Genomic DNA, 14,910 nt, shown 5'->3' on the forward strand with positions numbered 1-14,910 from the left:
TTGTTAATAATACTGGTTCTGTACGGAAGGAAAAGTCGTCGAGTGTACCCTGCAAGATCTAAATCACTTTATGTACAGTCTTAAAATGTTTTTGTACTGATACTTGTCTTCTATTCTGCGGGCAAATTTGTAAACAACGGCGGGCCAGCAATCGATTCTGTCGTTTGCCTTAGTTTGGCGGGGAAAGGTAGTAAATTGTTCGAAATATCTCAGTATAGTATATTGCCATGCACAACACACCTCCGATCACTAGTTGTAGAGGTCTACTAGTTTGATACCAAGGCTGTTAACATAAAAGTTGGACATCGTATGTTAGGAGAGGAATTGCAAAACGACTGGACATCAGAATTACCCCGCTGCTGTATTTTACAGACAGATTTCTTTTCGTTGGGTCTATACATTGACCGATTACGTCCAGTTGCTTGTATTGCTGCATGTCCATTCAAACTAGCGTCAGGCAAATGGATGTCGCGAACCCCGTCATTGAGGCAACATTTTCGACAGATCTGATATGTTTTGAAAACTTAGAATGGCTAAACAAGCATACGTTCACGAGCTTAACCACATTTTTTGCAGCAGATGCTCTAATAAGTGGTTTTTCCTAGACTTGCTGTGCGCGCCATTGAATGTAGTGCATCTCCAAGTGTATATTCTCGCTTTCAAGACCTCGCTCACCTCCCTATTATATTAAAAGCAATGATAAACGATCACGTCTATGGCGGCAAAGACAGACATGCTATGAGCAAAGCCGCCGAGGCGACCGAGGTCTAGAGTGCTATTTAAACAAAAGGTAGCCGGGTTGGTTTTCAACATACCGGTAACCTAAAAGAACTCTTGTCCTAAACTGAAATTTAACACCTGTTCTCATCTCTTATTGTCAGGGCTTATGTACATACACTTCTGACGTCATCGTAAGTTTACTTTCTGTCTGAATGCAGTTATCAGGATAGATATATATGAAGCTGCTCAAGTTAAATTGCGGTCTGGTTCTTACGTGAGCGGAGGGGTTTTTCTTCTCGTATAATCGGACTGAGAAAGGGGCTGAGAAGCAATTAAACGTCAACTGGAGGAGACATTTTATTCTTTCATTCGGCAGGTACCTATGGATGAGTTCAGAGAGCTGACGGGGAGGGCAGGGCGTATGTTCATATGTATTGAGGGGATGGACAGAAGCCCTATAGGTAATTGAAGTTTTGTAAATTAGAGGAGAGCAAACTGTGATTTTTGGCCAGTTTCCCATGTTGGAAGAAGGAAGAAGGGCGAGTAGGCGAAGGGGAAACATTTGTCACTGGATGCAGCAGATTCAAAACAAAATGAACGAATTACGAAAGTGAAGGGTTGGACATTTACAAACATAGGCACTAATCTGAAAAACCATAATCACGCAAGTAACATATCAAGGCAGACGCATATACACATTTTCACATAGAGAAATGAAGAGATGACAATAAATCTGAGAGTCCAATAGATTTCCTTTAATAGCGACCTCAACACTGAGAAGTGAGAAGTATGTTTTCTCTTACAGAAACAAATAGAAAATGACAATAACAACGGGAACGTCATTATTTATACAGCTTGTCACTGTAAAAATCTAAAGCTTTCTCACTTATCTCTTCAACGAAATTACGCTCACATTTAACAGTTTTCATTTCCTTTCTTCGTTTTCAATGAAGTTCATTATCGCCAAATTTCTTTTCCTGAGTAGTAAAATACATTAAAGAAATAACTTTTGAAAGTACAAAGAGACATATCTCGGCAACGTTGCTGGCACATGCGTCGTTAGCGAATGTCAACGTCGCTATGTGTTGGTTACTAATAACAACGGATGATGTACCGACATCTTCGCCACCAATACCCTGAGCCTAGGTAGGTGTATGTACAATACCTGAACCAATAGCAGGCACGTTTGTCACGATCTGCGGTGAATAAAGAGAATGTTTTTTATTATATGCATTTATTGAATTTAAACTTGAGTGACTAAAAATAGGAGTTACCTCATGTTGAACGTAAAATGGAATACAACATTGAGCTTAATTGCTCCACTCCTGTCCTGCTAACACTGCATTTGGCTTTAACTCCTGAACAAAGATGTGTGGGACATGCACAAGGCGATACCAGAGGCATTGTCCTTGTGATTTTTGTCGAGTGTTGTTGTCAAATAAACTCGCCGATTCTGTCTTCGCTGATCGTTGACTAATACTGATCGATCTGATTGTAAAATTTGGAAGAAACGCTCTCAACATGTCGCATTTTTACAGTTGTCTGGTGTGTTATGGAGTAACAACACTTTTCTTAAAAAATAAGCACACGCGGGATTTTCAATTCAGCTTATTACAACCGTACACCCACCTTGATCTCCGTGTGACAGAGCAGTCAACCAATAGATGTTCCTGCCCTCGCATTTTTCGGAAATGGTTTCGCCCACGACGGATCGGTTTATGATTGGTTTACCAGCCAGAGTATAGTACTCGTCTTTTTCATCGTCGTCTGGATTTGTGCTCTGAAACAAAGATAAGAATGAAATTGTCACCTATTGGGTCGCGGAAAAATTATCTTTCTGTTCATATATAGACAACGTTTTATGTTGAGTACTTATTACAACTGTGTCGATCTGTACGAGTAAACTATAAGATTGCGTTTTCTGGTAATGTAACGTTTTAGTAATGGTGTAGTGTTAGGGAAACGTTCACTTTTTGAGGGAGGTTAGAACCTGTTACACCCTCACTCGGGTTTTCCCGTGTACGTCATCGATATCGTGATGTCGTCACTCTGCCATCTGCTTAGTCTTCGCTCAGCCCTCCTACTTACCTTGGAGTCGCCACTTTCGATATCTGCCTTCAAATCCGCCGGTGAAGTGTTTTCTTCGGCGTCCATTGGCTTGACGTAACACGAGTCTCCGTCTCTCGGAATGAAAGCTTCAAGGCCCTGAAGACGAGATTTGAATTTTTGGCTGTAAAGACTACAAGTCTGTAATCATAACAATCATTGGGCTATTCTTCTGAAATTAATTAAGCGATAGACAAACCACACGATTCTTTAATTGATGGATAAATGTGACAACGATATGCCATAATCTTCAACAATCGGACGACATCAACCAATTTGGTAATTTTAATTTTCCTCGAGATTAGGAAGCTCCTAAACGTTTCAAGTGAAAAAAAGCCTGGCAAAGAAAGTTTTTAACAGATGTCACGCTGATGTCTAATTCTGACAGTAAACATTCATTTTATCGATATTCTTGTGAGTGCCGATTGGAATGAAAATATTGTAAGATGAACAGCAATAGCTCTTAGTAATGTCTACTTTTTTGCATTTGTACTATCACTGGGTAAACGTTGAGCAGCTATTGTTGCTGTTGAAGTTTGATCGTGGTGGCTAAACATCGGAGGTTAACAATCTCCAACAGTCTCATCACGTAAAACTTTGAACAACACAGAAAGTTCAACTGAAAATCAAAAATGCGTGAGAAATAGAGACATGATGGGTTGAATGAACTTAGAAAACGATCTTAAACAAAGAAACATAAAATTTGTCTCCTGATGTTGTTTTTCATCTGTCCTGAATTGTTTTATTCTAACCTTCTTCATCTGGCAGGTTTTTGTAGACAGTACGTATATTCACAAGATGATTTAAATTGTTCAGGCGGTACGCTTGCACTTATGGGTAAACAATAGAAACAATAAATTACTCACTGTGTTAAAATCTTCAACGACGTCAGCATCGTCTGAGTTCACACTCTTGAAAATCTCCACATTCTTCTCTTCATCAATGACGATAGTTTCTTCTCTTTCCGTACCTCCGTCATTCACAGTGACAGAATACGTATTGGCCTGCAATATCAGGTGTACAGACATATGTATATATGAATAAATAAATATATGCACATCTAAATCAACTTGTTCAACTGATATTAATCTTATACCAACGTAGGACTCAAGATGTAATACTTCGGTGAAACAAAATTCATGATGTGAAAGAACCCTCGGCGGGTTTTCCAGATGTGAAAACACAGATATTGCTAACAGTTAAATAATTATAAGATTCTTTTCTTCTCCTTTGGCCACCATTTCATGTAAATAGAAAACGAAAGTATACAGTATGAGAAGCGGATATATTCCAGCATATATTCCAGAGAAATGTCTCACCTTCGACTCGGCGGGATCAGCGGGTGCAGACTGTACCGCACTGATCGCCAGGTACGCAACAACGATCACCAATGACTTCATTCTGTCTCCGATGTCTGCAGCTTCTGTTAACTGGTCTCAGTTTGAGTTGAGTTGGTCTCTGCACGGCTATGCTGAGCGCAAATGATTCTGAAGACTTAATGCCTCAACACCGTGCCTTATATACATTTCGTATCGTGGGAAACAATACTTCTCTTTAACGACAATACTTTTCCTGCTTGGAAGTGCGCCAAATGTTTCAGAAAATACATTTTTGGTCACTAACAACACCCCTTGATGTTTTTGTAGCACCTTGATGTCATTAGTGATGACGTGTATCACCTATAAATCTTGGACTTTCCCTAGCAATCAATTATATAACCGGAGATCCGGGCTTGCATACGTATACAATCTACTTTCATGCCTTTATTTATCGTAACAATCGTTCGGCAGGTGGGATCCTCCTACCTTCATTCAGTGAGGCCCTTGATGCTCATTTCAATGCCCTTCTTTTGGCGTGTCCTTGACTTAGATGAGGTGTTCGCCATTGACTTCAAATTTGAATAAGAGACACTTTCCGTCTCTCTCTTTAAATTCGACCGAATAAACTGTTATTCTTCACGGGAAAATTTTCACATGGACATGTTAAGGTAGAACGCACCTCGGGGACAGACCTTCGGACTCTCAAACTTTTACAATTCTCTTCTGATATACCACATGTGGGGGTTCATTTAAAGCTCTTGGTGAACGAAAACTTTTCACCGGCTTAGTTTTTCGAAATTCGATTTTTTTTATTTTTCTCCATAGAGTTAACCACAGGGTGGCGGCCATTTTGAATTTCAAATATCGGTAAATCTTGGGTTATTTGTTTATCTAGTACCAAAATTTGCACGGTGACCCCCGATTTTTATTTTTTATTTTGAAAGAGAATGGTTGAAAGATTCCTTAAGGAAAGTTTGAGCAAAAGTTTAAGTCTTTCACTTTCGAGGTGCATACTACCTTAAGCTTGTCAGAGGTACTGTATTTACTGCGGACGGTCCTTGCTAGGATGAAGGGAGTGATACATTTTTACAGCACCTGGGTAAAGTGGTCTTTAGAATGTGAGTCGCTTTGGCTATTTTAGGGACTGTCCCAAATTGTTTGAAGAATACAGAAGTTCGTGGAAAAAAGGCGTTTACACGGTTTCTTGGTACAGGGATTTTTTTCGTATCTGTGGACTCGGAAGTCATACATGTAATTTGCTCAGCGGACGTTTTTTTTAGAAAAACCAAGCAAGCGAAGCGGCTCCAGGATGGGTCAGCTGTTTGCCATAGTTAGCCGGTGTGTTAATTGTGAGAATACGTTGGTGTGGGACTGCAGAGAGATGCTCCCTTTAGTTAGGAGAGGACTTATGGCGAGGGTTTTTGGTTTAGGAGACAGAAAAGGGGATAGCATTTTATATACCGGAAGATAGTTGCAAACAGCGTAGATTTCCCTTGAAAGTTTTAGTTCTGTTCAAAGTACCTTAGAATTATATCTACATGTTACTTTGTGGAAGGAATCTCTGATCACGATTTCTCGAAGTGTACAGGTTAGACACGGGGGGTCCTTGCCAAAGCCTTTCACGCAAAGCTGTGCATACCATTTATTATTATTATTACTTTTCTTTAACCAAATCGAGTCGCTAAGGATTGTAACTTGGTGTGTTAAAGAAACACACGCACACAATTCCACTAAACAGCAAACAATACAATAAAAACACCAAAATTGCAACAAAACAGTAAAGAATATATTTACAAACAATCAAACTGCTGCGGAGTGATGCCCCGAAAACTGCACGCTGAAACATCACATAAAAGAATTACTAGATCAACAAAGTGGATAAAAACTGTTTTTAAAACGGTATGTTCTTGATTTACAATATCTGAAGCGCTTCCCAGATGGAAGAAGCTGGAAAAGACAGTGAGCTGGATTGGTCTATCAGCAATGATTTTGCAGGATTTGCTGGCAAGGCGATGAAGGTAAATAAATTCCACAGATGGTTACTCGCAACCGATGAGTTTCGAAGTTGTCTGAACTACTTTTTGAAGGCTATTTTATCTTGTTGAGTTGAGTTACCATAGCAAACAGTACTTGAAAAAGTAAGAACACTCTCAATAACTGCTCTGTAAAAGCGTGTCAAAGCTTTCCGGCTCAGTCCAAATTTCTTGAGTTGTCTCCAGAAAAACATTGAGCCAAGAAAAGTGAAGAAATCAATCTGTTCTACAATTTGATCGTTTATGACGAGGGGTTCCATAGTATAGTAGTTTTCTTCCTGCGAAAATCTACTATCATTTCTTTGATCTTTGTGATATTCAACTCGAGATTATTATTTGTACACCGATCAACCAACCCTGCAACATCCTAGTATACGGAATGGAAAATTATACAAAGTTGGAAATTCAGGATTAAATCTACCATTTTATCACCTTGATTGGACTTATGATAAATAGGAGCAGCTCCTTTTTTATGACGTTAACATCTCAACCCAGTGACCTGGTATGTGTCCCGATTAATGGCGACGGGGAGACATCACTTCTTGTCACCTCTTGGCTTGTGTTTGGAAGAGGCCCCTACCGTGAATTTGAGTTTGAAATGGAACTCGTCCTCGAGATGCTTGTGTTTGTGTTGAGATATTTAGCAGTTGTCTCCCTCGATTTGTAAATCTAATTTTGATTACTTTACAGAAAGAAATCAAGATTAAATCTTGTACACCTGAGAAGAGTATGTGTTATGAAAATGTCATTGTTAGGAATTGTTTATTCTTCAATTCTGGGAGGACTTGAAGAATTACAGCTTCTGGGTGCACCGTGTGACCAAATGCAGCAAAATTCGTCTCATGGTCGTCTTTATCAGAATGGCTATGGTTTGCTTGTGCCCTGTCATGTTACCGAAACAGACTTTATTATGCTTTTGGTCTCCCATAGGAGTCCAATTGTTTATTCTTTTTTATTTTATGCATGCCCATTAAATCTTGCGTAAGGTGAATATATAAACGCTGTGAACCTGGAAAAATGTACAAAAAATTCTAAAGCAGGGCTACATTTATAAATCTCTCTGGAGGAGGAGAACAGAGGGGACACTTGAAGACAAATTCAGGGTACGTTGGGGGAGATGTGGGGGGGATAATGCTGCTGATTGGAATATCGCACTGGACCAATAAAAAACAAATTAAATGACACACAATATATAGTAGCGTATTTATTGCATGCGTACACATATATTTAAGGACTGGACAGAAATTACAAGGGGGGGGGGCCTGGTGTTTTGGGGTAGGGTGTCTACTTTTCGCCCGAGCATATTTGAAGGGTCATGAAATTTCACGGATGCCTTTTGGTCACTATGCTTTCGCAAACGTTTAGAAGGTAAGATGTAACCGGTACATTGTTTCGCAAAAATATACAATCACAATGCATGGAAGTCTATCGGGGACATATATTTGGACAGTCAGATTTTTTAAAATTCTTTCTGATCTACCACTTGTTGGGGTTCATTTTGAAGCTCTTTCAGTGAGAAAAACTTTCACTGTTTTAGTTTTTTTTTTGAAAATATAAAATTTACTTTTCTCCATAGAGTAAACACAGGAATGGCGGCCATTTTGAATTTCAAATATCGGTAAATCTTGAGTAATTTGTTTCTTTAGTATCAAAATTTGCACGATGATGCCCGATTTTTATTCTTGATTTTGAAGGTGAATGGTTGAAAGATCTCTTAGGAAAATTTGAGCGAAAGTTTAAGTCTTTTACTTTCGAGGCGCATACTACCTTAAGGTAGAATGTGCCTCGGGGACAGATACTCGGACTATCAAACTTTTATCATTCTTTTCCGATCTATCATGTCACTTGTGGGGGTTCATTTAAAAGCTGTTGGTGTAAGAAACTTTTCACCATAAATCTATAGAGTTAACACATTAACACAAATAACCATTTTGAATTGAATTTCTAATATCGGTAAAGCTTGGGTAATTTGTTTCTCTAGTACCAAAATTTGCACGGTGACCCCCTATTTTTATTCTTGATTTTGAAAGAGAATGATTGAAAGATTCATTAAGGAAAGTTAGAGAAAAAGTTTAAGTCTTTCACTTTCGAGGTGCATGTTACCTTAACACTTTCACCGCGGGAGGGCGCATTCTGCGCCAACGGCCAGACTGCGGGAGGCGCGTAAACGCGCCAAGAACGTACGCGTTTATATGCGTTCGATATACGTTGGCTTTGTTTGATCTACATCATGTTTGTTGACTATTTCCTCAAGCCTAGCGTAGTATACGAGGTAGAGGTCAAACCTAAATGAGCATGCGCGCCAAATTTGTAAACAAATGCCGCCATATTCGGTCATTTCTCGGCCGTGATTTGTAAGGATCGTGTGATCGGTTGTTGTTTTCTCTCAGAGGGTATTTAAAAATGGCGATCGGGGCACAGTTTAACACCGACTAAGCCCTTGAGCATGTTTTTCTAGACACTAATAGTGGAATTGTCACTGTCTTGAAACTGAACTCGACGAGATAGCGGAAGTCAAATTTCAAATTACAACTCTAATACCAAACTTGAATATGTTCCCAACCAGTTGAGCAAACACAGAGATCGCAAGCAAGACATGGACAGGTAGGCCAGCTGAGCATGCTGAGAGAAAGTGCGACAAAGGACCGGTGACTGACATCCCAAACGTTGATGGGTATCCTGTTGATGTTGTACGACACCAATCTATCATGACTATACACATCGGACTGGCTGCCAGTATATAAGCTTATATAGATATATGCTCTCTTTTGAATGTCAGATGATACCTGTTGTTCGAAGATGAACTTGTAATAAATATGCATATTAATCTCATTTACGTGGAATATGTTTTAGCGTATGTGTTCCTCCTACTGAATTAGAGTTGATAAAACGTAAGTGGTAATTTTTAAAGTGTTACGCTGAAAAAAATGCATTTATATATTGAAATAACAAAAATGCAACATTTTTGCATTTTTTTTTGTAAAATCCAATATGGCCGCCGTGATCACGTGACTTCAGGTGTTCACATGACTTTTGTGCATTTTTATGATGCTCTGTCATATTGCAATACTCACTGAAAAAATTGTCCCGAATACTCTATAATTACAAAGATACAGCTCATGCATGTAAATCAATATCTATAAGGCCATATTTCATAGAAAACTACGCACAGGAATGCACTTATAAAAATTCATTACGCAGTGAAAGTGTTACGGGCGAAGTACGATGTCACTCAGTGATACCGTAAACGTTTGCTCAATCTTTTCGTAAGCGAAAATCAAGAATCAAAATCATGCCAAGGATATTAATTATCTGAGAAGACATTTTGGAAGGCACCTTGTAGATTGTGCGTGCCTTAAATGTAATTAAACAGGGAAATATTATGTTTAAAATTCTTTATATTCTGTCCCTAAGTATGAAACTCGCCAGCGTACACAAATATGCCAATTCAAGCGAACATTGTTCATTTCCCACGATGCCAATTGAAATTCGATTAGTGTTCGGAGAGTCACAGACCCTTTCTCAACCCGTAAGTCCTTGACACTATTTGAAAGCTGACGGTTCAATGATTGTACACTCTGTCGCCTATCATTCTAAACCATTGTATATCCGTCACCCGTTTTTTGACAAGGTGCGCCAAAAACAACTTTGCACTTTCGTCTTACTTTTCACCGCTTTGTTTATTCTTTTTATTTTATGCATGCTCAGTCAATCCAGCGTCAGGTGAATAAACGCCGTGAACCCGGAAAAATGTACAAAAAATACTAAAGCCGGGCTACATTTATAAATCCTCTGGAGGAGGAGAATAGAGGGGACACTTGGAGACAAATTCAGGGTACGTTGGGGGACATGCGGGGTGAAAAAATAATGCTGTTGATTGGAATATCACAGTGGACCAATAAAAACAAATTAAATGACACACACAAAAAAATTTAAGGGAATAAAGTGGGTATATAGTAGTGTAATAATTGCATCCGTACAATACATTTACAGACCGGCCAGAAATTACAAGGGTGGGGGCTGGTGTTTTGGGGGTGGGTCTCCACTTTTCGCCCAAGCATATTTGAAGGGTTATGAAATTTCACGCATGCCTTTAGGGTCACTAATTTTTCGCAACGTTTAGAAGGTAAGATGTGACCGATATATTGTTTCGCCAAAAAATCAAATCACAATGCATGAAAGTCTGTCGGTCAAACTCTTAACAAGTTTTCACTAAAATTCAGCTATATCTGTACATTTATATATGTTTTATAATTTATGTAAATGCACTTTGCTTGAAGTAAGGGTAAAAGTGCACGTGTGTACAAGAAATTTGATTTTTGGACAAATTTTGCAGTTTTCAGTCCGCTATGACGATGTTCAGCTTGCAAAGAATTGAAACCATGTCTGACCACTTCCCCTCAGACAGGTGGTAGCAGCGAAATAACTCCGCAAAATGTGCTGTCTTTAAAATCATAGGCTTATCATACGGGCATGTTTAGCTGTCTTTTTTGTTCTCTTTTCGATTGAATAGGTAAAATAAATAAAAAATATTGACTTTGCCCTTTCGCCTGTTTTGTTCCACTCTGTGTAAATACGGGCATGTCAGGTCTTAGCGCAGACTCCAAAGATGCCATTACTTATACTTTATCAGGGACCTACCACAGAGTTTGTCCATGCATTGACTAATATTTATCCACCGTGACTGCACAGTAAGGAAACCGTGTGCCTATTTCGTCACAGACAAACCATTTTGTTTGTTTCGTATACACAGCAGCTTGTTTTGCAGAGAAGATGAGAAGATGATAAAAAACCCCGCAATTTATTCTAGATTATTAGACACGGACAGAATCCAAATAGATAATTTGGTTTAAATCTAGCGGCTTTGTACCACAATTCACATAAACATCACCGTGACAACGTTCAACGATTATCCTTATCGGCTTGTTGTTGTCTCGAAACAAGTAACTCATGTGATCTCCTGAAAGTATTTCAATAATGTAAGCTTATCCGGGTTCATCACCTTCCTGTTAAGTAAACTAATAATGACTTGAATTAAGTTATTATCCAAGACGAAATAAAAATGAGCCGATCCAAAAGCAGTGGACCGGCATGTGAACATTCTAATGGGACATTTTTGTCTCTGTCAGTGAATGGGTGTAATTTACGTGCTAGAGTGCTGGCATTCGTGATTAGCCGCACCTGATCGGACAACCAAGCAGAGCAGACTCAGCCCTCTGGTCGACATCTTGTTTTTTATGGAAAAACATGAAGGATCAATGATTACAAGCCTTAACATACATTTCTTAGAGGAAAAAGAGATTTCTTGATTCAAAGTTGATGTCCGACTTTGCCGGCTACCAAATTATAAAAATATTAACAGTAATCACTGCCACTTCGTCTTAAGGTAGAACGCACCTCGGGCACAGACATTCGGACTCTCAAACTTTCACAATTCTCTTTCTGATATACCACATATGTGGGTTCATTTTAAAGCTCTTGGTGAAAGAAAACTTTTCATCGGCTTAGTTTTTCGAAATTCGAAAATTTTTATTTTTCTCCATAGAGTTAACACAGGGATGGCGGCCATTTTGAATTTTTAATATCGGTAAATCTTGGGTAATTTGTTTCTCTAGTACCAAAATTTGCATGGTGACCCCCTGTTTTTATTCTTGATTTTGAAAGAGAATGATTGAAAGATTCCTTGAGGAAAGTTTGAGCAAAAGTTTAAGTCTTTCACTTTCGAGGTGCATACAAACTTAAGAGACTTTATTTCGAGGGCGATAGAGACTTGACGTCAACATTTCCAGGAGGTGACAAAAGAAGCGTCAGTGAATTTCCATATTTTAGCATAGTCAGCAGAATATACCACCAATTCTCTGTGCCACGCGATGAAGCGTAAGCATACATGCGGCCAATGCAGGTGAGGTAGGACAGTCCGGAAGAGTAATTCAGTGCAAAGAGCAGGCGATCCGATATCAGAGTTGAGTTGCCGCTCAGGCGGTGTACCATTCTCATAAAAAAGCTAGTACTTTTAATGATGTCTGAGTGTTTGCCTTCAGCTTGGTTCCCCCCGTTACCGGTGTGTGTATGGACAGAACGTGCCTTCAGTAACATAAGTATTGCAATCTCTGTAGTACATACAACGATTGCAGAGGACCGCTAGGAATTCGAAGTTTGTACTCGTCTGACGGGTTTATCACAAGATACCCGCTGACAGAAAGAATAAAGGTCAGGCAAGAGATGAGAACGGGAGTGAGGTGTGGTCAAACCTACTCTGACAAGAATGATTGTCTGAGACCAGAATGAAATTCGATTTTTTTGAAAACCAGGGCTTATCTAGCACTCAACAGGATATCACAGGCAGAGATCTTATGCACGGTGGTTCGCAGAGCCGGTCGACCACAAAAATTTATGCGGTTAAAGCTCATAAATGCCTGCTCTTTAATTTTGACTATTTTACTCTTCATTACTCAAGATTGCTTTCACGAAGACCTCTTCAGGGTATAAGGAGAATCTCTCATATTTACGTAACCCCTAACGCCCTGAACAGTAGTTCGAGCCTCGAAAACGAAGGATTTAAACTTTTGCTAAAACGTTTCTAAAGCAAATTTCCAACTTTTACAATCAAGAATAACAAAATGGAGTCACCTAATATGGCGTTGAATCCCTACCATAATTAAGCAATGTCATTTGTAATTAAGACATGCCTATCGTAATTACAATATGACATGATGGGGTGCAAAATGCGATCATTTGTAATTAAGACATGCCTATCGTAATTACAACATGGCATGATGAGGTGCAAAATGCGATCATTTGGACATTAAGACTTGGCATTCATAATAAGGCTGTTTCATTGCTAATTAAGATATGACATGATGAGATGCAAAATGCGAATCATGGTTTGGACATGAAGACTTGACATTCGTAATTAGGACATGACTTGATGAGGTGCAAATTGCGATCATTTGGACATGAAGACTTGGCATTCATAATAAGGCTGTGCCATTCCTAATTACGACATGACATGATGAGATGCAAAATGCGATCATTTGGACATGAAGACTTGACATTCTTACATGAAGAATGAGAGAATTTGACCATAAGAATATTTAATTTGAAATTACATTTGATCATGCGCAATGAAGACGCGCGATACAGCAACATGCGGACATGACATTAAGCGATGCAGAATGCGGTTATGCCATTATGCCATGCAGAATGAGGACATGATGCCGTTATGCCATGCAGAATGCGGACATGAGTTTATGCGATGCAAGATGAGGAGTCGAAGCTTTGAAATAGGTAACCTTTTCCAGTAAACTGGGGATCACCTTATATCTACAATGCCTCGGTGTATTTGCAAACACGGCCTCGAATGAGAGTAGCCCGAAACTTAGCTGCAGTATTGTAGCTCGAGGTGTATTTGGGTCGGACGGAAAAACCAGAGCTACAGGTCTAACCGTAGCCAAATTACTACTTAATGCTGTTGATTGGAATATTGCAATGGACCAATGACAAACAAATTAAATGACACACAAAATAAATAAAATTTATTTAAGGGAATAAAGTGGGTATATAGTAGCGTAATCATTGCATCCGTAAAATACATTTACGGACCGGCGAGAAATTACAAAGGGAGGGCTGGTGTTTTTTGGGGATGGGTCTCCACTTTTCGCCCAAGCATTTTTGAAGGGTTATGAAATTTCACGCATGCCTTTAGGGTCACTAATTTTTCGCAACGTTTAGAAGGTAAGATGTGACCGATGTATTGTTTCGCCAAAAGAAAAATCGCATTGCATGGAAGTCTGTCGGTCAAACTCTAAACAAGTTTTCCCTAAAAATCAGCTATATCTGTACATTTATATATGTTTGATAATTTATGTAAATGCACTTTGCTTGAAGTAAGGGTAAAAGTGCACGTGTGTACAAGAAATTTGATTTTGGGACAAATTTTGCAGTTTTCAGTCCGCTATGACGATGTTCAACTTGCAAAGTATTGAAACCATGTCTGACCACTTCCCCTCAGACAGGTGGTAGCAGCGACAAACATCCGCAAAATGTGCTGTCTTTAAAATCATAGGCTTATCATACGGGCATGTTTAGCTGTCTTTTTTGTTCTCTTTTCGATTGAATAAGTAAAATAAATAAAAAAATATTACCTTTGCCCTTTCGCCTGTTTTGTTCCACTCTGTGTAAATACGGGCATGTCAGGTCTTAGCGCAGACTCCAAAGATGCCATTACTTATACTTTATCAGGGACCTACCACAGAGTTTGTCCATGCATTGACTTATTATTTATCCACCGTGACTGCACAGTGAGTAAACTGTGTGCCATTTTGTTTGTTTAGTATACACAGCAGCTTGTTTTGCAGAGAAGATGATAAAAAAACCGCAATTTATTCTAGATTATTAGACACGGACAGAATCCAAATAGATAATTTGGTTCAAATCTAGCGGCTTTGTACCACAAATCACATAAACATCACCGTGACAACGTTCAACGATTATCCATATCGGCTTGTTGTTGTCTCGAAACAAGTTACTCATGTAATCTCCTGAAAGTATTTCAATAATGTAAGCTTATCCGGGTTCATCACCTTCCTGTTAAGTAAACTAATAACGACTTGAATTAAGTTATTATCCAAGACGAAATAAAAATGAGCGATCCAAAAGCAGTGGACCGGCATGTGAACATTCTAATGGGACATTTTTGTCTCTGTCAGTGAATGGGTGTAATTTACGTGCTA

The 14,910-nt window shown here is 39.0% G+C and overlaps 1 protein-coding gene across 1 annotated transcript; it reads right to left on the reverse strand.

Annotated features, from left to right (window-relative positions):
* Positions 1-1,454: 1,454 nt before the first annotated feature.
* On the reverse strand, positions 1,455-5,975 carry LOC139145457 (arenicin-1-like). Its single transcript, XM_070716655.1, has 5 exons — positions 4,146-5,975; positions 3,693-3,830; positions 2,809-2,925; positions 2,350-2,500; positions 1,455-1,916 (listed from the first exon to the last, which is right to left on the reverse strand). Exons 1-5 carry the CDS (start codon positions 4,224-4,226, stop codon positions 1,813-1,815), a joined length of 591 nt encoding a protein of 196 aa, XP_070572756.1. The 5' UTR covers positions 4,227-5,975; the 3' UTR covers positions 1,455-1,812.
* Positions 5,976-14,910: the final 8,935 nt, after the last annotated feature.

Source organism: Ptychodera flava, chromosome 12 (assembly GCF_041260155.1).
Source record: "Ptychodera flava strain L36383 chromosome 12, AS_Pfla_20210202, whole genome shotgun sequence".
Taxonomy (NCBI): Eukaryota; Metazoa; Hemichordata; class Enteropneusta; family Ptychoderidae; genus Ptychodera; species Ptychodera flava.